Source organism: Numida meleagris, chromosome 6 (genome assembly GCF_002078875.1).
Source record: "Numida meleagris isolate 19003 breed g44 Domestic line chromosome 6, NumMel1.0, whole genome shotgun sequence".
NCBI lineage: Eukaryota > Metazoa > Chordata > Aves > Galliformes > Numididae > Numida > Numida meleagris.
In genome coordinates, this window is record NC_034414.1 from 54,869,353 (window position 1) to 54,895,327 (window position 25,975).

At 40.7% G+C, this 25,975-nt stretch overlaps 1 protein-coding gene across 1 annotated transcript; it reads left to right on the forward strand.

Annotated features, from left to right (window-relative positions):
* SGPP1 (sphingosine-1-phosphate phosphatase 1) lies at nt 6,023–25,956 on the forward strand. The gene is made up of 3 exons (XM_021402218.1): nt 6,023–6,856; nt 16,517–16,606; nt 19,510–25,956. Exons 1-3 carry the CDS (start codon nt 6,272–6,274, stop codon nt 20,059–20,061), a joined length of 1,227 nt encoding a protein of 408 aa, XP_021257893.1. The 5' UTR covers nt 6,023–6,271; the 3' UTR covers nt 20,062–25,956.

The following is a 25,975-nucleotide window of genomic DNA, read 5'->3' on the forward strand; positions in this document are numbered from 1 at the left end:
CTGATGAGTTTGAGTAACCAGAACACATCTAGCCTCCTTTTTCAAGGTGCTTACTTTTGGTGTAGCTCCTTGAATTGGGGATATGTTCTCCCGGGCTGTATGTTCTCATGGGCTGTGCCAGTGGGGTGCCTGGAGCTGGGATCCCTGTTGCTCCTTGCATGCTCCAACAAGAATCTACTTCCTGCTGTCCCAGGTGCCTAGCCCTCATTTCACCCGCAGCACAGCTGGTTTGCAGGTACTGATGTAACTCCTACTCTTACACCCAAAAATCCATTCAATATGCAGTAACTCCAGTGGATGCAACTATGCATGAAAGGACTCATTCCTGTCTTAATGAGGACAAGTATCTTAAAGGGATCTGTAGATATTATGGTGATAAAAAGGCAGCAGATGTTGTATAAGCAGAAATGCTCAGATGATACGTGGAAGAAGCCTCCTAATTCAGGGCTCTGGGTTGATTAAGAGCTGTGCACAAGCATATTTTTCATTCTATTCCTTGTTAGTAATAAAATATAGCTATAAAAGAACACAGAGGTAGGTGTGCAGGCACTGGGTTAGCAGGTTTGTCATTTCCATGTGAAAATGTTGTGGAAAATAAAGGAGAGAAGGGGATTGAAGGCAGTCAGCTATTCCAAGTGAAAACAAACTTTAATCCCTGGTAGGCAGAGTGAAGAAACATCTTCTAGAAAGGAGTTTCACACCTACAGCTAAATATTACTAACCCAAACATTTGAAAAAGCCAGAATCTAACCCCCCTCCTCAGTTTTTGATTCCTTGTTTCTGATAAAAAGAGAAAACAAACTCTACCTACCCACAAAGCAACAAACTTCTCCTCCGCCTTCCCAAATTTAACTGTTTTGAGTTCCAGATCCTGGGACTAAGACGCAAAACATCCAGGGTCTTTTGTTGCTCATTAGTCTCTTCGGAGATAGATTTCCATTTTCTCATCGTAAAGACAATACATTACACAGTTAAAATAATTAAAATTATGGGAACCTGGGAAAATGGAAGAAATTTAAGCGTAATGGAATTGTTTCAAGTCTGTATCTCTTCCCAGTTGTAAAACAGAGTGGAAAGGAATTATGCATTCTGGTCCATCATGAAGTAGTTCTAAGGATTTAACAAGTAATGACTGCAAGGCACTCTCATGCTACTGTTGAGGACATACAATAATTTAAGATGACATGAAGAAAAAGAAAGGAATAATTTCATTTTTAACATAACAGAAACATGCCTTAAATAAGGTCACCGCATCTGAATTATGCTTGAAATGGCAAGTGATACGGTTAAACACATGGATTTATGTTCCCAGGAGAACAAAAAAGAAGATAACCATATAATTGTCCAGTGAAGGGCCACAAAGATGATAAAGGGCCTGGAGAAAAGCCTGAGAAACCTGGGTCTGTTCAGCCTGGGGAAAAGGAAAACTGAGGGGGGAATTAATTAATGTTTATAAATATCTAAGGGGAGGTGGGAGGCAAATGGATGAGGCCAGGCTCTTCTCAGTGGTGCACAGCAATGGGACAAGGAGCAATGGCCTAAAACTTCAACACAGGAAGTTCCATACTAACATGCGGAAGAACTTCTTTATGATAAGGGTGACGGAGCACTGGAACAGGTTGCCCAGAGAGGCTGTGGAGTCTCCTTCTATGGAGATAGTGAAGACCCACCTGGATGCCTACCTGTGTGACCTATTGTAGGGAGCTTGTTTAGCAGGGCGGCTGGACTCGATGATCTCCTGAGGTCCCTTCCAATCCCTGTGATTCTGTGATCCTACGTGTGATTCTGTGACTTGGCAGGGGAGATCATATCACTACAGCCTCTTTTATTACTTAAATTTTTTATTCCTGTTTGCTGTAGCAAATCATAAAATTGTACTGCCTGCATCTGCATGCAGTTACCTAGTCACTGCATTTCCAAGACCATGTGCCAATACAGGCGTGTGGATTAAAAACAAAAAGCAAGCAGCTGGGGAGACTGAGTGACTACGGGCACACTCTCCCTTCACCCAGTGAGGCAGCAGTGTGATAAAAAGTACATCTTGTGCCACAAGAACACGTGCTCCGCCACCCCAAGGTAAACTAGGGACACGCTAAAGTCACCTTAGTCCATTCCCTGGAAAATCCAGGCTCTAAAGTGAAATATTCACCACTTAAACACAGCTTGGACTTTCTGCTTTTGTTGCTGATGTTCCTGCCACTGAGCTATTTGGGCCTTTGTGACTCAATGTATCTGCTCTGCCAACAGATGAGATCTCTGAGGCACACAGTGACCTTCCCCTGTCATACTAAAATACTGCAACAACTTCTTACTAGTGTGTGAACAATGATGCTTGCCTGAAGAATTTCACAAATTTACAAAAGCTGAAAATATGGGAAGTGTCATGAAGGCAAACAAGGAATAACAAGGCAGTCTTACATATTCAACTTTTAGCTTTATCCAGCAGAAATAAATGCACAACCAGGCCAAACTGACTTTAGGGGACTGCAGCAGGTCATTGAACTCCTTTTTTATTGCAGCTGGTAAACTTTATAGCATAGCAATGAATAGCAACAAGAAACAGAACAACCAAGCCTTATTCTTTCCAAACTACCCACCATTTTTTTATCCATGGAGAATAACACAGCTGATAGACTGGTTCATTACACATATTTTTACTAAAGATAACTAAATTCTTTTAAGGTCTATTGAAAAAGCTTTCACCGGAATTGATGAGTGGTAACTACTAAACTATATTAATTGGAAATAGCATACAATTCCTTATTCTCCCATGTATTTTTCAAGATTAAATCTTAAAAAAAAAAATACACTCTCACCTTCTCAAGTCTGCGTATTCAGCTCACCAAATTTCTTTCAAAAATGACAAAAACATATTTAGTTGTTTGCCTCCAAAATTATCTAAAAGGAAGCCTGCATCTGACTCCAGGTACGTTAACATTATTAGTAATGCAACAAAATCCTAGAAGCCTTGGAATAAGAATCTTAACAGGAACCCCGACCTCTACAGCCTCTCCTTTCTATCCTCCACCATGCTGGGAAATTATTTTAATTTTCTTCAAAAAATGCTAACAAATAGATGCTTTGTGCACAAGAAGATGACCAAATTCAAGCTATTTCAGATAATGATAGAAAATAAGCAACCACAGTCCTGGAGAATGCCCTGCCACCTGCTCCTTCAATTATGCTAGGAGAGAAAAACAGCTGGCTGCCAGTGATGCAGATAAACTGTTTTCCAGTGGTTTAGGGCTTCATAAGGCAGAACTGGTGCCTTCAATACACCCAGAAACCAGTGGCCATCTGCAGGGATAGCAAGTGAGATGTTCTGCTTCATAAATGAGTGCTGATTCTGTTCCTGCCACATTATGGGATGGTCATGGCAGCAGCTGTGAGCATGATGTATTCTGCAGCTCCTTTGCCATCCAGTCCCACAGCTGTTCCACTGGATACTTATGGCCTTTGGGAACGTGGCCATGTGTATGCTGGTTTGCCACATGTGGAAATGCATGCGGTACAATGTCATGCTTGTACTATAAGCTGAAAGGTATGCAGAACAGTTTTGGGTCCATCTACTGCAGACAGAAAAAGAAATGCAATTTTGGAAAAAGTCATTTGTAGGGTGCACTACACACTCCTCCTGGAATGCCCAGTGCAGCAGTTACTCACTTCAAAAACACAAAGGTAATTTAAAAGCTTCCTCAGTTTCAGTGCCATCTAATTTTCACGCTAATAGTTCAAAGTCAAAGTAAAAAGTTTCAACCACACACACATAAAGACTTTGAGCTTTTTTATGTTACCAAGCGTATACCATAAAGACAAGTTTCACTACATCCTTTATAACCACAGTGACTGTTTTACCTGTACAGTTATTCAGATCACACTCCAGAATTCATCATCAAGGTAATTAACAGATTTCAGTTTGTTCTGTATTTAAGGGGAGATTGTGGCTTGGCTGTGGGAAAAAAAAAAAAAAAACACACACACAAGAAGACGGCAGCTTGTTTTTCAGCTTCTGCTTTTACATTTTCTGCTCAGGAGCCAGGAAAAAGCGAAGGATTTAAATTAGGAACCATGTGTATCTTGCAGGATTAGCACTGCACATTTCTCAGAAGGCTGAGAAATGGCAGCCCACCTTCCATCTCAAGATAGCAAAATTTACCATGTACCATTTCAGGGGTGGGTTTTTGTGTGTTTCTCTGACAAGCTGTTGATCTGAAACACTGTTTATCTTCCATTCATCCCTCTTTCAGTAATAGCAGCCCTTCCATTGGTAATATAATTGCTTATGCTATGATAATGCCTCAAGTGAGGTTAAGACTCTACAATGGAAACATATGCAACAAATATATATATAAAATGTACAATACAGAAAATCTATCAGGATTCATTTGGTGCTCTCTGAACCTCTTGGCCTTGAGGCAATTGTACATATTTGATGTGCCCGATGTGAAATATTTCTGGGAGGATCATTATCCAGATTTTATATGAAATTTCTGTGTGAGGATCTATTCCTTTAGAAATCTAAATTGAAATGCAGGGATTTTTTTCTAAGTAACCCCAAGAGTGTAAATTTGGGAAGTAAAAGGGCCAAAATCCCCAGATCTTGTCTCAGTAAGTATATTCTGCAGTCAAACCTTTAATTCTGATCAGCTTTTTATGGAGTGGAAGTATTTCAGGGCAAAAAAAAAAAAAAAAAACGATTCTACTGCTCATGGTTATTAATGAAATGTCTGCTTCGAGCCTTTAAAATTTAAAACATGAAGGTCCCACTAGATTAACCTGACACGATGCGTATCACGGACCATCAGCTTTCAACCTGTATTCATCCAATAAACTGAAGTGTAACTTCTGCTTGGCTAAAAAATAATTTTCAGAAATACATCTAATCTTCAACAGAAGACACAAAATGATGAAAAATCCTCAGCTTCTCTTGGGAATGGTTTCTGGTAGTTAACCATATAAAAATGTGTCTCTTATTTCATATTAGAATGCCTGCCTCCAGCCACTGCTTCTTATTAAGCCTTTCTTCAATAGATTAAAGAGGCCTTTAATATCCTGTACTTTCCCCCAGGAATTTTCTTATACAGTACAATCAAGCCACTTCTCAATTCCTTTAGATTACTTTTAACAGCTTTAGTTTTTAAAACCTCCTAGCGTAATGCATTTTTTTCCAACCACCAGAACCTTTTGCCTGAGCGTCTGTTCTATTACTTCCCAATATTCTTCTTCAGAAATGAAAACCAGAACTGTATGAATTGTCCTGTGGATGGCACAGCTGAGGCCAAACACGAGAAGTACAATGAACATTGTTTTATTCCATTGTTTATACACTGATTAATCCTTTTTTTTTCTGTCATAGCATTGTATGGGAGAGCCCTTATGTAAATGCTTATTTATTCTAACCCTAAGTCCCTCTCTGTGCCAGTATCTTCCCAGGGTTTAGCCTTATGTCTGATAGTTAAAGCCTCCACACTTGGCTCTTTCATAGACAGTGATGCTTGGCTCATTGTTTGGATGGGATGCTTCTACCAGCATTCTGGCCATTTTTTATTCAGGCCTCCATTAATCTTTGAGACGACTTTTTGCAGCTGCTTCCAGGTCACTGCTGTAAGTGCTGTACCAATGTACTAGGGCATTATTAAGTAGAGAAACACAATTTCAGGGACAGCCAGGAGCATCAGGGAGCCCTGGAAGCGAAGCTGAGGCCCTGAGGCAGAGGGAGGGACATCCAGCTCGACGGGACGGCTACCGAGGCACAAGCACAACCACCACGGCGCTCCTCGCGGCCAACAGAGGCCGCCGAGACCCCGCCCACAGCCGCCTCCACGCCTCACGCTCGAGGCCGAAGCTGAGGCACGCCGTCCAGGCAGCGCCCCGCCCTGGTTGGTTCTCCTTTCCGCTGAGGGCGGGACCGAGCGGGAGCCGCGGCCAATTCGGGCTCCGAGGACTCCCCCGGGGGAGTGTTCCGCCCGTGTGGGCGGGAGCAGCGCGCAGGCGCCGCTTAGCGGGGACGGAGAGGGGCGGTGGCAGCGGCGGGCGCGCGAGGAGGAGCGAGCGGGCGGGCGCCGAGCGGCGCTGAGGAGCTGAGGCGAGGGCGGCCCGAGCCGCGGGATAGGCGGGCGGGGCCGCTCCGCTCCGCCTCGTCCTCCAGCGAACGTCGCTTCTGAGATCCCTTCCCGAGCTGCTGTCCCACCGGGCGTAAGCCGCCCCGCTTCTCCTCGACCCCCCCCTCCCCAGCTCCTCGCCTACCCGGGCCGTCTGTCTCCCTCCCGCCATGGCCGTGTGCCGTCGCCTGGCCCGGCTGGCCGCCCGCCTGCAGGACCCGCGCGGGGTGGCCGCCTTCCAGCGGCTGTGCGGGGTGGAGGGCCCCGCGGGCTGGGCTGGGGGCCGGGAGCCGGTGGCGAACGGCGGGTCTCCCCCCGGCGGGCAGCGGCATCCCGCGGGGAACGGGGCCGTGCCCGGAGGAGCCGCTCCCCAGCAGCGCTGGAGGAGGCCGCGCCGCAACTCCCTGACGGAGGAGGACGGCTGCCAGGAGTTCAACACCCGCAGCCGCTTCCTCTACTATCTCTTCAGCCTGGGCACCGAGCTGGGCAACGAGCTCTTCTACATCCTCTTCTTCCCCTTCTGTATCTGGAACTTGGACGCTTGGCTGGGCCGCCGGCTGATCATCATCTGGGTGTGGGTGATGTACGTGGGGCAGTGCACCAAGGATGTCATCCGCTGGCCGCGGCCCGCCTCCCCGCCCGTGGTGAAGCTGGAGGTCTTCTACAACTCCGAGTACAGCATGCCCTCCACCCACGCCATGTCGGGCACCGCCATCCCGCTGGCCCTGCTGCTGCTCAGCTACGGCCGCTGGCAGGTAACGCTCAGCCCCCCGTCCTGTGAGGCTGTGGTATACCACGTTTCTTTTCTTTTTCTCCTTTTTTTTTATAGCGAGTGATGAGCTCTGTACGTGTTATAAGTCTGCATTAGAAGCGGCACGTTGTTCTCATGAGATTTTTCAGCTTTTCTCTTGTAGGCTTGAGTGGTTTGCGCGCAGTTGTGATAGGCATCTGATGTTTGTATAGGCTTCTGGTTCTATTGACTGAGAATTTGGTGGGGAGCCAGGAACTGAAGGGCTTTTTGCTGAGCCTGCTTTGCTTTGAGTCACTTGGTAGCTTGAATCAGTCTGCCTTTTCTTTAACACTTAATTTTTAGTTGAATAGCCCGTAAACTGGTGATGCTCATTTATTGCTTTGAGGAGTACGCTTAGTTTCAGGTGCTTTTACAACTATGAATGCGCCAGTAATTAACAGGAAGCGATCTCTGAACCTTTTCAGAACCTTCAGTCAGCAAAAGCTGCGGGGGTCTGTTGCACTTTGAGGCAGTGGATGAAGCTGAAGGAACGCTGCTGGCCATCTGTGCACACAGGCTGCGGCACGCGCTTCGTGGTGGCACACGCTGTTAGTGGTCTGGCCAACAGCAGGGATTCCAAAGGAAGCCCAACACGTACTCGGTTCTCTCAACCACTGCGCCAGTTCCTGCAGTAAGCGAGGCAGAATGCTTTCCCAGGCTGCAAACATTCAGTGTAGGGTTTTGAGGGCTCTGCGTATAAAGTTGAAGTTAAGTAATAATTGTACTTTTAAGCAGTTAATATTTACAAACTCAGTTATAAAACTTGACTGTTTTAAGCCACGTGTGCTGCCTTGGTACAGGGAATTTTTTCTTAAGCTTTATGCAGAAGCTGAACTGTTATCTTCCGGTTATGGCTTGCAATCTCCGCTCTGTGGCTTTATCTCAGTGTACTAAATGGGTGCCCAAGAGGAAGGAGAAGGAGTTGAAGGCTGGAAACTGCGTTGTGTTTGTCTTCTCTTTAACCAGAGCTTACATAGCTACTTTGGTGAGGTGGTGCAGCATGCCTGAAAGGAAGCTGTTGGGGATTCATAACCTTTGCTAGGAAAATGTGATGGCCCGCTCTGCTGCAGCCTGGCAGGCTTTTGAGGGTCACACTTTGTGGGTATTCACGAAATAAATGCTTGGATTTCTGTCACTGAGGTGCTTAGCCATAAAATTGGTCTTTAGAGCTGTCTATGATTGGAATATTATTATTTTTCTTAGATGTGTGAGGGTGATGTCTATTAAAGGATGAATGGGATTTCTTTCTTTGCATGTAGGAAAGCTCATTTAATAGCATCAGTTATTTTTGCACAGATTTTGATGGCGTGTGCACTAATCAGAACCTACCTTGATTGCTTTTATAAAACCAGCAAACTGACAATGTGTAAAATAGTTCTTTTGCCAGTGAACTGGATTAAATCTCGTTGCCACCTCTGCAACTGCAGTCAATGAAATATTGTGCTAGTTGTTTAGATACGTTTTTAATGAATGCATATTAAGAAGTTACATGCATAGAGCCTTGTTCTTCACTTAGAACCACACGTAAGAAATGAGGGAGCAAAGCACAAGTCTTCAGGTGAATTCCATTTTCCTACGAAATGGGTTTGAAAAACAGACCTTTCTGAAACCAGCTTCTACCATTTAAAAACTTTCTGACTTTTAAAAGTTACTTCTAGGTATTAGAAGTTAACTTACAGTATATTGAATGTCTTTCAGTGCATCTCTAATGAGAGTTAAGCTTTCATCTAATGCTCCTGCTGTTCTACTTACTTTGAAAAAGGGGTAGGATCTATATGGAAACTCTTTCTGTTGTACTACTTTGTAAATAGAGGGGATTTAAAATAACAAAAAAAAAAGGAAAAGCCACGAACAACAGGCTGCCTTAAACCAAAACCTCCACCACCAAAACCAATTGGAACTGACATCCATCTTACTTGGAAAGCTATTAATGACAAGTTATAGACAAGTTATAGGTGTGTATCAACAGGTACAGGTAGTTAGATTTTAAACTTGCTGCAAATGTTGGGGTGCAGCCTTTCTCTGTACTCAGTATAAGCGAGCATTACACAGATCCTTATCGTGGTAAATACGACTCCAAATCCTAGCACTCTGTTCAGAAAAATTATAGTGGAATGGGGCTGAGTTTCAGGAGATGCAGCTGTAATTCTCGGCAGGGTTTCCTGGAGTGAAAGTAACTAATTAAGCTGGACACTTCAGGGGTTTTAGTAGACCAAAGAGAGCCACTCTTGCTCCAGGAGAGCTTATTCAAGTGAAAGGGGAATCACTTTCCTGTATAACTCATTTGGAGTTTGCTTTCATTGGGTTATGACTTCCTACTATTGTGTAATACTTCTCTGTCGAACAACCTGTTAGTCTTTCCCTTGAACAATATAGAGAACAAGGCAAATCTGCTCTTCTTTTTATAGGTGTGGCCCAAATCACCCACTGGAAAACAAAAAAAATTCATTTCCAATTGATTTTCCTTAATTCAACAGGTTTGGGGTTTCCTATTTTTCGATATCTATCAGTAATCCTGTTACAACTATTTGCATTTCATGTAGTAGTCAGAAGGAGTTCTGGCCATACATAGTAAAACTAACATATTTGCATATACGTGTAATTACTGAAGTAAAATATTTGGAGAGATGATGGTTGTGGCATTTTCACAGGGAATGTTCAACGCAAGTGACTTCTTTCTAGATGAAAGTCAGATGTTAAGATAAGTTTAATTATAGCTAACTGTTCTTTCTAGTGCAGAAAGTAGTTTCTCACTTTCAAGCAAGCTCTCATAACAAAAGGAGAAACTTTTGATTCTACTTGCATCATTTTATTAAATATTGTGTTTTAAATCTCAGTTGGGAACACTACCTGCTTCAAAGACATTTCAGTAAGCTTGAATTACAAAGCTCAAATCAAAATTTAGGAGTGTTACCAATGATATTTTCCTTCCCATCTTGATTGCTCTGAAACCCTGGAAGAAGAGGATAAACAGTTAAGGGCAGTGAGGCTATAAATCCTGATACAATGTAGGGAATGCTGTTCCTTTATCACACTGGAGGAAACCTGCTTTCTTTGAGATGCTGACAGTTATATGCAGGTTTGCTCAAAACAGTATCTTGAGCTGGGTAGGAGAGATGGTGAGAACTGCTGGTTGTTATCTACCCAATCTCCAAAACACTAAATGTGAGACTATGGGAAAAACGTCTTTTTATTTAAATTTTAATTGATGGCTTTGAACTGCTGATTTCAGTTAGATATTGTGCTTGAGTTAGGATGATCCCTTAACGTGCCATAACCCTGCTGCTTCATTTTAAGGAGGCAAAAAAGAATGAATGGTCAGAGGGCAGAAACCACTTTTCTCCTACTCTTCAGTGCTCACCCTGGCTCTGGCCACAGTTTCTGTCTTAAGGTATTGGGAATCCTGCCCCTTCCTGGGCTCTGCTTTCCCAGAGCTGTATCAGGAGCTGCTGGCTGCAGGCTGCCAAGCGAGCATGGCTAAACTGATGTTCAGCAGGAGCCCGGAGCCTTGATCAATGAGTAGCTTGCATCTGACCGTATTAACTAGCATTGTTGGGAAGGGCTTATCTTGCAAAGCAGTTTAGATCATTGAGCATGGCAGTACTGTCCTCCCTGCGTACTCATCTGCCTGTGTTGTATATACAGATCCTGCCAACAGTGATGAAAATGGTGGCGTATTGAGCGCTACAACTGGACTTCCAGTAGAGCCCAACCATTCTGTAACTGTTGCTTTGGCTGACACACCTCAATGCATTTTGCAGTTTTCATTTACTTAATGCTGTGTTGATTCTCCGCAGCACAAATGGTGTGTGTAATGTGATACCAGCTCAAACACCCTTCCAGAAATCTTTCATTTGCACCATCACTTCTATCATGCGATGGTGACGAATGTGATACAATGAGATGGGTTTGACAGGCTCTGTATTGGGATTTCAGAGAGTTCTGCGTCATTCAGTTGAACTGCTACTAAATTTTACCATTAGAATTGTCTGCCTCTTTCTTCTATTTCAAGAGGCTGACTTTTTAGATACCCCTGGGAACGGGGAATAATTAACTGTTGGTGCTGGATGAATAGTCTCATCATAGCGCTGCTATCATGGGAATTTTACAGAGAGCAAGATGTGTGCTTGTCTGACTTTTATTACGTTTTTCTTAAGCGATCAAACTAAAATGCTTCTGATGTGAGAAGCCTTGCTGAAGAGGTGATCTGGAAGCACAGCATACTTGCACAGTAAAAAGGTCTTGAGCCAGAACTGTGAATTTGGAGAAATTTGCCCTGTGCTGTATATTTGAGTTGTCATATTTGGGGGCCCACGTGAATGTCCGTAGCTTATTTGAAGAGAAAGCTGGGGAGGAGTGGTGAGGCCTGTTTGATTCACTTACTCTTACAAGCTTGTGTTAAGCAGAGCATAGCAACCTGTTACGAATCCACTGGGGTGTCTCTGCTAGGGCTGTGAACCTGTCCTATGGAATTGTGTTGATTGGCATTAACTATTTTTCAGTTTTGTGTAAGCAAATTCTTAGTTAGCATAGAACACCAGTTTGCAGAAAAGCTATTTTTTAGGTTTTGAGGGCATAAACAGAGGAAGTTGTAGGTTATTCTTGCTGGATGTGTTGGGGGAGGTTATTTGTAATGCTTGCAAGGAGAAATAACAGGCTTGCATTCCTATTCAACTCCTGATTTCTTTTCAGATACCTAATGGAAAATTAAACCTGTAACTTTCTGCAAGGCTGGCACTGAAATCTTCCTCTTGGAATTTAAAGAGGAGATTCTAATAATGCCACGTAGCACTCAGATTTTCATGCCTTTTGATGTTAAGATTCATCAGTGGAAGAAAGAGAATAATGCTGTGTTCTGTACTCATTTGGCCAAAGAGTGTCCCTGTTGTTTTTGTCAAAGCTGTTTATAGCTGTTCAGATGACTGCTGCCTATATGTAGCCCAGGCCTCCTGGTTAAAGCATGATGCTGCAATTGCTGCTCGCATTCTTTCCTCTAAGTGGCCCAAATTGGTTGTTTCAAACTCAACCTGAGATTCTGATTTATTATTCAGTGTTTGTTTCTAATCATACCACGAAACGTTGAATATAGTTGAAAATTAATTTGGAACCCTTTGCGGGTACTGGAAACTTATCCAGTACAGAATGTGCTTTCAAACTGTAAAGAAATGAGCATCTAGAGTGTGTTTAACAAATGTTCCATTCAAAAAGAAAGACTTTTCTGACCTAGGTCAAAGCTTTTCAGACAGATTGTTTCCTTATGAGCATTTTTAAACAATGGTTATGTTATTAAGGCTCTTGGCATAAAGTCAGATTACACGGTGGGAGGACACTTGCTGTGTGATCCCATTGCAAGCTCACAAGCTGTCTTTGGAGGATGTGGTTGAAGAAAATGGGAATTTTCCATTGAAAACATAAGGCATACAATGCTCAAGAACTTACCTGGAACTAGATTCACTGCTATTTTCCAAACAGTACCGATTTAGTTCAGTATTCTTGATTAAAACAAGATTCTGGATGTGGGAACAAAATCAAGGCCTGGAAGAAGATCAGTGTTCTGGTCAGTCAGCTTTATTCCCAGCCCTTTAACTTAATATGTGAATTCAGTAAACCAGTTCACTTTTATTTTGTCCAATTTTATTTTTTTAAAGAACTTGCTTTGTGATCTGTCCCTCATTTATATATGTAAAGACCAAGACACTTTGCTTTCAAAGAAACACATCATATCAATGCAAACATTTAAAAGCCAAAATGCCAGTGGCTGTAACTTGGCTGTATGATGCATTTCCTTTTATCCACGCTCTCTGTGTCACTGTCAGTTAAACCTGCCTCTCTTTCTCCTTAAAGTATTTGGTGTGCTACATGTTTATGCATATTACCAAAGTCTTGTTGTGGTCTTCAGAAAAAGATCTGTGCAAACTGGAGGTCAGTGATTTGATCTAATGCAAAATGTGGGCGCTTTCCTCCAGGAGAAACGTTGGCTTGGAGTCAGTATGTGATTTTGAAGTTCAGCTTGAGTACTATGTGAGCTTTTTTATATTGGGTTAAGGTTTTCAAATTACAAGATTTTTTACTTTAGAAAAACAAATGCCTTATGCAGTTCAATAAATATTCCACATATTCAAAACTGCTGATGTGAGATAGATGCAATTGAGATATCTAATAAATTTTAGAGGGCATAATAGGCATAATTCTGTGAACACTTGGTTTGTTTCTATTAAAACTTTCACATTAATATTCCCTAACTTGCCTATTTTAAGGTAAAAGCATCATAGAAGCTGTTTTTTCTTTGAAGAATCATTTGCAATTGGGAGAGGAGCTGTGTGAAACACTTTGTTGTGAAGCAGGGTTGATAACACATGTTAATACTCATAAGGCATTATGCCAGGAGATGATGAATGGCATTTGGGGGATTTCATATGCCTAGGCAGTGGGAGGCTATGAATGGTATTACCTCAGCGTATGCATATGTGTTGGAATGGGACATCATTTTCCAGAAGAAACATCACTTGGAAAGTGTTCACTAATACTGTATTCTTTTTATCTTTTAAGGATCATGGTGCTGTCCCCAGGTGGTGTTACAGCTTGTCACGGTGCTGAGCAGTTGCCTTACTGAGCTACAAAGTGTGTGATAGTGTTAATATTCTCCTTTAGTCACCTGGTGCACTTATCCCTTGTGTGAGAACGAAATACACGATTACCTTATCACCTCAAGGCAGATCTCAGAACACCAAACTGGTAGGACCTGCTTAAGAATTCTTGATCCTAGTGGTTGATTTTAAAAGGCAGGAGTGAAAGCAGGCCCCAGAGAAGCAGGATATCGTGCTTTATTTTTGTTCTAACAAGGGAGGTTGTCCTGCCGACCTCCTTAGCAGAAATCCAGGGAACCCTGGAGCCTCAGAACATGCCTACAGCTTCATGATGCTCCACAGGTGGGCTCTGGGGTTTGGGAAAATCATATCAGTTGCATGTGCTGTGCAGGGAGGTTCAGAAATAGTATTGGAAGAAGGCAGGACAGATGAAAGCTAAAACCTTCCTTAGGTCAAACTTTATTCTTGTATCTTAAATGTAAATATGTCTATCTGAAGCTCCTTTTTATATCAGTCAGTAAAATAACTTACCAGTTTAGGTAACCCAACAGTTGCCCACATGTGCCCATCGGGACCGTGGAAGGGAATGCTTAGCATGGGAGCTAACCATAGAAATCTACTGAACCACTTCGTGGTGGGGTATTATTCTGGTGGAAATTAGCATAGTTATTGTTTCAGTAGTCTGCTGCTTCATGGTGGGCTGGAGGCAGCTCGGTGTGATATAATGTGTGGTGAGTGAGCTCGCCTGGGTGCAAAGAAACTGTCTGGGTTCAGGGCTTCTACAAATATCAGCATCATGCATTAGAAGGATCAGAAATCAGAATGTGCTTAATACTGTGGGCGCATTTGTTGGCAGGTCATCCTAAAACTATTTCAGTAAGAGTAATTTGCTTGGGGTTCAGTTAAAAATTCTTCTATGCTTAAGAATGCGTGAACCTCTGTAAAATGTATAATTGGCTTTTTAATGGGGACACGATAGGGAAGTTTTTGAGCTCTTGGATACGGATGCTTTGGTGCAGAGGAACTAAGCTGTCCGGTGTTTTTAGATGTTTTAATGGAGGTCTGTTCTCAATAGCATAAAATTTTTTTTTTTTAAATATATATATTAGTGTGGGAGCCAGGTGTTCTTTCCAAAATTTTCTTCAAAGTGGGAGTTAGTGACACAGTTTGCTTCTTCCCCTAACACCTCTCTCTTGAGAATTCCTGAGAGCAATCGCTTCATTTCCAGCTTTTCTCCTCCTTTCCCTGCTGTTTATAATGACTTGCTGAGAACTCTTAAAGCAAGGCTCCTTGTGTCCGCCTCTTTCTTCGTGCTCTTCTTCTGAGGCTCTTGCTGTTCAGCTCTGACATCATCTCCCCCACAGTCCCAACTTCCTATCGCAGTATCGTTAGCTGCTGTACCCTGCCGATCCTGCTGCTTCATTAGCCTTCCTGTCAAACCTCCAGCTTCTGAGCTTCTTCCTTCTGTTCCTTTAGAAATAAGTTATTAGGAATGTGATTTTGTTCAGGTACAGTCTGTAGGCAACTGCAGTAGAAAAAGGGCTTGTTGCTTCATTAATCAGTTTAAACTAGATGTAGCAAAGCCGTGAGCTGGCCACGTAGAAATGATTTTAATGTAAAACGTGTTTTTCATGTGAAATGCAAAATTCCTGATTTTCTGTTAGTTTGGGAATTTTTTCTTTGAGGTTTGTCCCGTTCAGATCAACCTGAAGCTGAGAATTCAAAGAGTGGTGCAATAATATGGAAAAGCGATAATACCTTCTCAAGCCTTTCATTGAAATACTGATTTAGAAGGCTGTACGTTTGTTCAATGGCCTTCACAAAGTATGTACAACTTCAAGTGAATTAAAGACTTTTCTCTAGTGTGGTGGGTATTCTGCCCTTCATCTTGCGTAAAAGGAGCAAGGCAAAGGCAAGAGAAGGGCCTGAAACTTTGTTTTTTATTGAGGTAGCACTTACATCTAAACTGCTTATGTTGAAAATAATAAAAACTATCTTGATATCGTTGTGTTCATGTAGGAAGTGAAGCAATTTTGGAACTGCTTTGTCTTGTGACTGCTTCTTGTTTGTAACTACTAATTATTTTTAAGCCTGAAAAGGGAAGCTGTCTCTTGCTTTACACAACGTCGTGCAGTGCGGTGGTGAGGAAAACGTTTCTTACTGCGGTGTGAGATGTGGAGGTAGTACACTGGCTTTTATCCCAAACCTATGCAAGATAACATGCTGTTTCCACGTTTTCTGCTACATGCTTGCTATAACCAAGTAAATTGTTCTTTCCTAATGAAGAGTCTTTATAATCATGAAAATATATTTCGTTTGCCAGAATGTCTTGGTGATAATTTGATGGGTTTTGATTAACTAATGTGGCTTGTGAGAGAGATTTATATGACTTCCTAGAGATCAAAGATTACTGTGCTGGGAGTTTTGTACTGGTGCTTGGAGATAAGTCATGGATTGCAGAACCTCTAAAAGTCTGCAGGGGGTTGAATTCAGCAGTAAATCATTGAGTTCTGCTTTATCATGAGAAAGGTAAAGCTATTAGATTCTGCCTGGATGACTGTTAACAATACCAGTGTATCACGTAGCCCTGTTACCCAGAGTGAAACTGTTCCACAGCTTATAACACAAGGATTGGTTCTGACTGTGTTCCCAATTTAGAACACAATAGATTGACAAGACTAACTGTTGCAAAGATCTGTTAACTTGTTCCTGCTTTGTCTGGGAAAAACAAACAAACAAAACCACAATGAAACAGCCCAAACCTGAAAATCCTAACACCCTGAAATTCAAGTGGCCTGAGTGCAAAAGAATAGGACAAGGGAAAAATGAAAAAAGCTTGATTTTATAATGTTTTGACTTAATTAAAAGCGGTCTTAGTGGAGGTAGCCAGGTGGGCTTTGGTAAGCTCAGACAAGAAAAAGGGTAAGCATGAGCTGCGTTAATGGATTGTTGCTGAGTTACATTTCTGTAGCTGATCGTAGAATTCTTAGTGATTCTCCCCAGATACTAATACAATCTTTCAATTTTTTTCCTACCAGTATCCCCTTATGTTTGGACTGATCCTTGCGTTCTGCTGGTGTTCTTTGGTTTGCTGCAGTAGAATTTATATGGGAATGCATTCCATTTTGGTAAGAAAGAATCATCCTGAATTTTTATTTTAACAACTTCTGTTAATTTCTGACTTCATAAATTCCATTGCAAAAGATTTTACAGCACAGTCATTGCATCTAGCATTCTTTATTTTGGAGTATCTTGATTCTACAGGATACAGGATGGGTACGTAGGACATGTAGGATACCTGTAGGAACAGAATACTTGCATTTCCCCAGTGGAGAAAATACACTGCAATATGATCTGCAACGTGTGCTCAGTTTTTCTAGGCTGTCCTTAACATGCAGCAATCGTGTATAAAAAGGAACAAGGCACCCAGGCACATGGTAACTGTATTATTAGGCTCTCCTGTAATAGCTGGATGCTCCAATAAATGTCAGTAGACTTTAGAAGTTTGGAGCAGTTCTCTAGCAGGTTTCTGCATTATTATTATTTCTGTATTCTTATTTCTATAACTTGATGTTTATTAGATTTGGAATCAATACAAATAGTGATGTTAACACCTGGATGCCGTATTTGTGTAGCAATTCTGCTACTTTCTGTACAAAGTCTTCTAGAATACAGTCTCAGGACATGTCAGAAGCTGAATGAAAGCAAAATGTAAACAAATGCATCATCAAGATTTACAGTAATGTGTACCTAATTCTTCAGTCTTTTTAGAAAACTAGTGCTGTGTGCTTACAATATTTAAGATTGCATTTGCTCTTCTTGCATGACGTAAAGAAAGATTAACTGCTGAGCATTAACATTCTGTACCAAAGTTTGTGTCACTGAGTTGTCATTCAGACCTTCCAGTTCTCACTTTCAGTGTAGAAAAAAGCTTGTAGTCAGCCTTCACTCAGTAGAGTTCGGATTTTATTACGTCACCTTCAATGCTTGAACAGTCTTGGGAATTTGTGTACAGTGAATGCAGAGACCTAGGAAAGTCCTGCACATAATAAAAATAGGGTGAGAACAACATCTGAAAGTTGTTTTTTTATTTTCTGGCAAAGTTATTCATGCTTGGGTTTTTTTCATCATCTTTAGACTTGCACGCATTGATTGCTGGAGCATGATGTGGTGTGACACAGCAATGTAGGCTGAGATTATATTGGGTGTACAAGCAAAACCAGATTATGGACCGCTCAAATGAGGCGTGTTGCTTGAACCGCAGTTAGAACAACTTTGAAATGCCTCTTGCTCTTGTCTGGGGCATTTATTCAAGTACCAGTGGAATGTTAGATATGCGTTTGTTATTCTGGAAAGTTTGTATATAGAAGTTTTCTGTATCTTCCCTTGAGGTACCCTGTATCTCTCAGAAGGTATTCCTCTAGGCCCATCCCTACAAAGATCTTTCTGCACACCTGCTTAAGATAAATTGCATATGATAGTTCAGCAGAATATTTACAGAACTGATGCAGCAGCTAAAAATGCATGTCAAGCACCTGTTCATTTATACTCCAGCAGATTTAGTTTGGAACTGGGTGATTAAGGCAGCAAAGCATAGGCTACCTTTTCCCCTACAGAAGAGAAGTAATTTTGTAGGATAATAGAGTGGCTGTTAGTGTGTGCTCAGGTTTCAAAGCATACGCTGGGATTTTACTTATCAAAGTTTTAAAAGAAATGAATAACAAAGTTCTCATCCTTGAGAAACAGAATTTATTTAAATTTTTTTTAAAAAACCATCCAAACTAGACGTGAACACACGTAATGTATGGGAAACAGAAGAGCGCTACAAAATGGCAGCCTGAATGTAAGATGGCTGAGGAGGTTTAGGTGCTAAAAGGCAAAAAGCTGACAGAAAGTGGTAAACTTGGTAGCGAGTAAAGAAGCTGGTGGATGGAGTAAGTATAAAAGGAGCACGTGAAAATAAGGCAGCTGGAGGAAAGCTGAATGACTGATTTGCATTAGCAGTTGGAGGCTTCCCAAGTCAGAACCGTTTGCATGGAGGACCATTGGGATGCACTGCTATTTCAGCTGAACGCAGATAATGCCCTGGAACCAAGTCATGCAAGAAGTAGCAATGCATCATGTAGACTGGGCTACTCAGAGCTCTTGTATCTCTGTAGTGTTTGAGTGAATCATATTAATTTTAATTAATGAATTATTAACTCCTATTATGTAGATGAACTGTGCTACATAATGTTGGGGGTAGGGTGGCAAAGGGCAGAAGGCTTCTGAAATGAGCATGTCTGGTTTTGTATCAGTCAAATTGTATTGGAGCTTATATCAAGCATTTCATTAGTGGAAGTGAATAAAAATGATTGATTGAAGGCAGCAGTACAAATACTGCAGATGGAAATCATACCTCCTGGCTTGCATGGGAAATCTGGTAACCATGTGATAAAGGTGATTTGGCCTCTGGTGCTTGCATGTCTACAAAGACTTCAGCAGACTTACTAACAAATAATGGGGACAAAATTCATAGGTAATACTGTGCAACTGAGAAATTAATCAGCAGTAGCTGAAATTTAGTGATAAGTTGAAAAATAAGTAGAGAAACACTTTCATTAGATACTTTTTAAAAAATAATAAAACTGCACTTCAAGTATGAAGCCACAGAAGTTCCTTCCCCTTCTCTACTTCAGTTGTTGCTCAACTGGAAGCATTTGTTGTTTTGCTATTGCTTATCATGACTCTGGAGTTGTGTGGAGTCCCAGCTGCTCTGTTGTCTGGTTGCAGTAGTCTTCTGCTGCTTTACTGTTATTCATTGTCAGCCCTTGTAGCCAGCAGATGGGCAGTTCTACAATTTCATCAGATCAAATACGATTCCTTACTTTACCCTTAACAAAAAAAGACGTGTCCAGTAAACGTGAAAAGATGGGAATTGCAAGTAGACTTCAGCAACAGAGCAGCTAGGCTTGTCTCCATGCTAATGTGACTTAAATTATGTTTTAAAAATAGTTTCTACACTGAAAGCATCTTTTTCTCTCCTCAACAGGATGTTATTGCTGGATTTCTGTATGCTATTCTCATCCTAATTGTCTTCCATCCAGTTGTGGACCTGATCGATAACTTCAACTTAACTTACAAGTACGCGCCCCTCATTATCATCAGTCTCCATTTAGCCCTGGGCATCTTCTCCTTTACTTTAGACACGTGGAGCACATCGCGGGGAGACACAGCTCAGATACTGGGCTGCGGTGCTGGAGTAGCCTGTGGTTCTCACGTTAACTACATGATGGGTGTGAAACTAGATCCCCCTCTTGATGCGCTGCCTTTATCTCTTTCCTCCCTCACCGTGACCGTGTTTGGGAAAGCCATATTACGGTTGTTGATTGGAGTCATAATTCTGTTACTAACAAAAATAGCGATGAAGAAAGCCACTATTCCACTGGCATGTAAAATATTTCGCATACCACACGACGACGTACGGAAAGCAAGACAGCGCATGGAAGTTGAGCTACCCTATCGCTATATTACCTATGGAATGGTTGGGTTCTCCCTCATGTCTATTGTTCCTTGCGTCTTCCATTTTGTTGGTCTTTCCTGATGTAGATCTATCACTTAAAATAGGAAGAACAGAGCTAGTTGCTTTTGGAAGAGGTGCACTAGTTTGCTAAGCGAAGGCCAGCGAGCTTGGCTTTTAGCAGGGTCTTTGCTTTCGCAGCAGTATGTAACAGACAAAGCATTTAAAAGACATCGCACATCTCTGGTGTGGTGTGGGGCCAGAAGTTGGATACCTTGAGAAGTGCTGTCTATAAATGCTGTGTCTGGACTTACTGCTGTCACAAGGTGTTTGTGTGTGATACAATGAATGTACCTGGAATGTCTGTCATACTGTATCTGTATATGTTGACGTTTTAACAGGTATGTCTGACAGCTAATCAGAAAGCTGCATTCATGGGTTTTTTTTGCCATTTCATAGTAACTTATTCATGTTGCTGGACCGTACAGTGCTAAGTTGGTTTTCCTTGGTTATCTCCCAAAGCTTAAGATATTTTGGCTAGTAGGCATTTTTAATGGACCAAACTTGTAATACAGTTGAGCTTTTCTAAAAAAAAAAAAAAAGTGCCACCAAATAGAAGCTTTTTTTCTTTAGCATCCCCTGCGGAGTAAGTGATCTGGATTGGCACTGGTGGTAGATAACACTAGAGCATGTATGATTCAGGTACTGTATCTTACGGTTTAATAACTGTGCCTTTCTGTTGCTAAAATAAGAAATGCCATGTGTACTGTGATGTAAAAAGACTAACTTTGTTTAAAATCAAATATAATTAGGCAGGTGTTTTTAAATGGTGACTGTCCATGTTGCTGACGTGGTTCAGGTGAACTGGGATATTCACGGTTTAGCCTGTTTGAATTGCATGCATGAAATGAAGCAAGAATTGTGTTCTTGACATTAAGAGCTTGTAAATGGACAGTAACCTATTTGTAGGTATTTTTAATGTGTATTGTAAGCTACTTGAAGAGGATATATTTTTCTGGAGATGGTTTTTACAAAGGAGAGATGTTCAAACTTATCTGAAAATATAACCAATAAAAATAGTCCATTCTAGTGAGAAAGGGACGTCGCCAAGTATTCCAAACTGATTGGGAAGTACTGTGCTTTTTAGATATGTTTAGGAAATATCCTTATTTTTGAAAAAATTAAATATTTTAATTCATTAACATACTGTGTTGAAAGGTGATAATGACTTTTACCCAACTTAGCTATAAGATAATGTAATGATCAAACTGAATGTGTTAAGCATTCTGGCAGGTAGGTATGAGCACTCATTGGACACTGTGGTCATTTCATGAACGGTTTGTGCATATCTGGACTTTATTGTTATGCACTTGTGAGCTTTTCACGATCCATTTTACAGTGATGAGCAGGATGTGACCTTTGAATTGAAATTTTATTTGGTTCTTTTGAGTTTCATGTTGTCTGTTACTGTGTTACCCATTGTGTTGTCTCCATGTTAGGAACTGGTGTGTTGCAAGGAGCTGTCTTTCTGTCTGATCAGATGTGAGTTACTTATGTATCATTAAGTTTCTTTCAGGAAAACCGTAACTTAGGGAATCATCTAGCTAGAATACAAAGCTTACATTTTCTTACGCAATATTTGGAATCAGGAGGTTCTTTTTACTGGAGATATGAGCTCAGAACTGTTAATATGTAAATGACAAACTTAGCTTTGTATCTCTTTCCTCAGAGTAGTCCAAGATACCATGAACTGGCAATAGATGACACAAAATTGGACTTTTCTGGTGTGCATTCAGAATGCACAGCTATGAATGTATTCAAAGGATTTGATGGTGTTGAACTTCCTTTCCAGCTGAAAAGATCATATCTTGTAGAAGATGGTTAGCTAATTTCAGTGCATATTTCTATTTTGTTTGTCTTTTCTCCATTGCAGTTTTATGCTGAATGTATACAAAAGATACATTTGTTTGCAAGGTTTTCAGGGCTTTGATTTCCTCTGGTTTGGCTTTGCACACTAAGGTAGTCACTGAGTAAATAGCTGAGAGGAATGTACACAAAATGCCTTATGTTTAAAAGCCCTCAACAAGTGTTTGTAGTTCCAATTACTTTAAAGTAGGCTGAAGTCTGATGACAATAATGGGATGACTTTTCCTAAAATTTAGGACATATTTTCATTAAACGTCTTAACTTTACATTTTATAGTAAAGCATATTTAAAACTGTAGCATAGAAAGAATGTGAGAACAAAAACTAATTTTTTAAGGTACGTGTTCTACTTCTAGGAACTTGAAGTTTACAAAAGAAGAATGTTCTTAAAATGTCTTCTGTGGCTGCGCTTGCTCTGTTGTACTGTTAATGGAACCTGCTGTGGAAGATCTAGAATGAATGGGGGGAAAAATGCAGGTAGGGCTTTCACTAAGGACAATTGCACTGTAGCTTATTCTACCATTATTCAAAATATATATTTGATATTTTTCTACATTACACTGGGCAACTTGAGAGAGTCGCGGTCCATGTACCACGTTGTTGAGTCCGTAGGAAACGTGTCTAGGAATGTTGCTTTATACAGCACCTTTACTGCCCTGTCGCTAAGAGTGCAGCTGCTTTTCTGAAGTTTACATGAATAAACTTTTACTGCTCTATTTTCATGTTTTATAGGGGGCTAGGCTCAAGAGGGCAATTTAGCACAAAACATCTTGTAGTATGAATTAGTATTAAAAAGCAGAAGAAAGGAAAAAAGCCAACTTAAGTATTTTCATTTCAATGTATTTTTGGTTAATAGTGAATTAAGATCCCTCCACTTAATCGTAATGAAACAGGTCAAACTAGAGCACTTTCTTTTCCCTAAACTATTGCAAGAGTTGGATGTGAAAAAATGGTTCTAGTGTGAGCACCAGCTGGTACCAAATTATTTATAAATGGATTTAACGTAGCTTTAAAAAGGTAGTGAAGTGTCTTTTCAGAAGGACAATGTACTTCATACGTCTCATGGAGTGGAGCAAAACCATTACTCACGTGTCACTTTAGCTCACTTCTTAAACTCTGAATTAGGAAGTCTTGAGGAAATAAAACTACATTATTGAAGCAGATCCAGATACGCATTTTTTTTACAAAAAGGTATGAGCTAAATTGGGATTATTCGATTACCACGTGAAATGCAAAACTGCAGCTAACAGTAGTATAGAGTGTGATTTGGAACGCAATTCTTTTTTTTTCTTTGAGACAGAAGAGACAGAAATCAGTCTGACTCTGCCTTCTGCATAAGAAATTCATTTTCCTGACCTGGCCCTCAAGTGGGGCTGACCCACAATGCAATGCATATGCAAGTTCTAGAATCCTTTCTTATGGAAATAAAGTTTCTTGTTTACAATAAAGCTCTTACTTGTGCTTCCCATTCTGTGAACTGCAGTTGGAGCATCTTTATTCTGTGTGATCACCCGTGAGGCTCTTCAGCATCTGGTCACGTTGCCTTATTACTTACCTTGCAAATTTAAATAAAATTAAAACTAATCAAGGTGAATTGGCAAACCAAAGGGAGCTGTATCTTCTTGACTGAGAAACTTTTTCCTTAAGCTTAGGTACAGCTTTTCTTCTGGAGGAAAAATTGAAAAGAACAAAACAACCAACCTGAAACCAGAACGATGTATTTCTTTATAAATGGCGTCTTTGACGGTGATGTGTGGCTTTGTTTGCTTTTTACCAGAACAGTGTTAAATAGTCCAGATTTTAGAAGCTGACGTGTTTCCCTCTGCTACTAGATTTCATTATTGCTTTCGTTGCTTTTATTTTTTTTACACATTTGTTTGTTTCCCAAGGAGTGTCCTGAACTTCTTGTAAGCAATTGCTGCTTATGTGAGGATTGTTTTGAACTTGTAAATACTTAAGGGCTGTTAGCGGCTGTTTTAGCTGCTCAAATACATAAAGCCAGCCTTGCATGCTGCATGTAAATACATCTGTTGTGTTAAAAGTTGTCTCTATTTCAGTATTTGCTTTCTAAATACTAAAGGGAGATTCACATGCAATATAAGATGTTTAATAATTCGGTTGTACGAGGGGCCATTGCTGTCAAGCTCCTCTTAATGTTGTTGGGATTTCTGCACCTAGTTCCATACATATTTCATTGAGAATGATCCCAGAATGCATCCAATAAGTAGTGTGTGTTAAGTGACTTACCTTTTAAGGTGTACGTGTCATATCCTTGCTTTTGAGGACTGGGAGACTGTTCTTCTTAAGATCTCTTAGCCCAGTTTTTACAAGACTTTTAAAGGGCTTAACTTGGATGTTCCATAGTAGCTGGAACTGGTTGTACACTGGCAGCAGTTAATTGATATTTTTTCCATAGCACTGCTGAGTAACAAGATTTCAGAATACTGTCAGCTGTAGCTGAAGTGATGGCAGGAGAACTGAGCCGTGGTTACTGAGACTCGGCTTTCCGTAGTGACCTTTGTTTTAAGACATGGAATGTTTCTGGGTTATACAATTTACTGCTGTATTCTGCAAATGACTTTGAGGAGTTGTTGACTTCTTTATGTCAAGAAGTTGCATGGAATGATTTAATGAGAGGTCTTTGATAGAATCACAGAGCTGTAGGGGTTGGAAGGGGCCTCTGGAGATCGTCTAGTCCAACCCCCTGTTAATGCCGGTTCCCGACAGTAGGCTGCACAGGAAAGCATCCCGGCGGGTTCCAAGTATCTCCAGAGAAGGAGATGCCAGCACCTCTCTGGGCAGCCTGTTCCAGCGCTCTGTTACTTTCAAAGTAAAGAAGTTTTTCCCCCTCTACTCTGGTAGAAAGCTTAAGTGTGTTTTTGTTCCAGCTGATATACGAGCCTGTTTAAAATTTACTGTAAATACCGTACGTGTCAGATTGATAGATAGCTGGGTCACTAAAGTTGTTGTTCTTCCTATGTTACTTTGTGAAACAAGGGCAAACAAAACTTAATTTGGAAATGAAATGAGGTATCGTGTGGCAGAGAGGATATTACTCTTGAGGTGTTCTCTAAAACGCTCGTATCAGATGCTGAGTTTTAAGCAAGTTAATTATGCATTAGAAAATGGTTTTTGCACTTTGTTCTGCACCTGAAATAATTTGCATATTGCTAAGAGTCCATTTAACAAAATGAAGCGAAGTAGTGTGTGCTTGCAGGATATAATTAAGATCAAAGAGTACAAAAGGTACAAAGGAGAATGCTACCTTGAAAATATTAATCATAAGTGTAAATAAGAAGCCCTAGCAATTTAAACTAGGTGACTAAATTAGTCACTGAGGGTTTTTTTTTTGAGAACTTTATTTTGTTAGAAAGTCTAGTGAAAGTCATGGCTGATGCTCCTGAAACAGAAATAAGATTTTAAAACAAGGGTGTTTATAATACCGTAACTAAAGATAATTCAGTAGCTAGCAGCTTGAAAAGTAAGAGCAAAGGCTGAAGGGGATTTTATATTAAACTTAATGCACTTAAACTTAGGCCAAAATTTGGCCTATACTTGACATATATGAAATCTGTACTACTATATATATAAATATATATTAAAAATCTTGTGCATATTGGAAGTTAGCTTTTAAAATTTTATGCATCTATTTTTCTTGTTACCATATTCCCCCAAAAAAGCGATTATCGATAAAATATAACACAGGTTTCTCCATATTAGGCAAGAGTATACTCTGATGGTATTTTGAGACATAATGTGGCTGTGACCCCCAGTCTCTCCACCTTTTGGAGAGCTTTCATTTTAAACAGAACAAAAAAGTGCTTTCAAGTGCAAGCCCTGATTTAGGTCGAGGATCATGTAATGATTGCTGTATAATAGTGTACAACTGCTGTTTAGAAGTTAATATGTCAGAACCTTTTGGTTATTGTTAATGATATTTTTGTATTTGTACAGTTTCTGCAGTTGTCAACTAATATTTAAATCCATATTTACTGGTAACTGAAGTGTCTAACTTCATCTGCCAAGAGCGTGTAATAAACTACTGTTGGATTCAGCTGTGTTCTGTTGTCTTT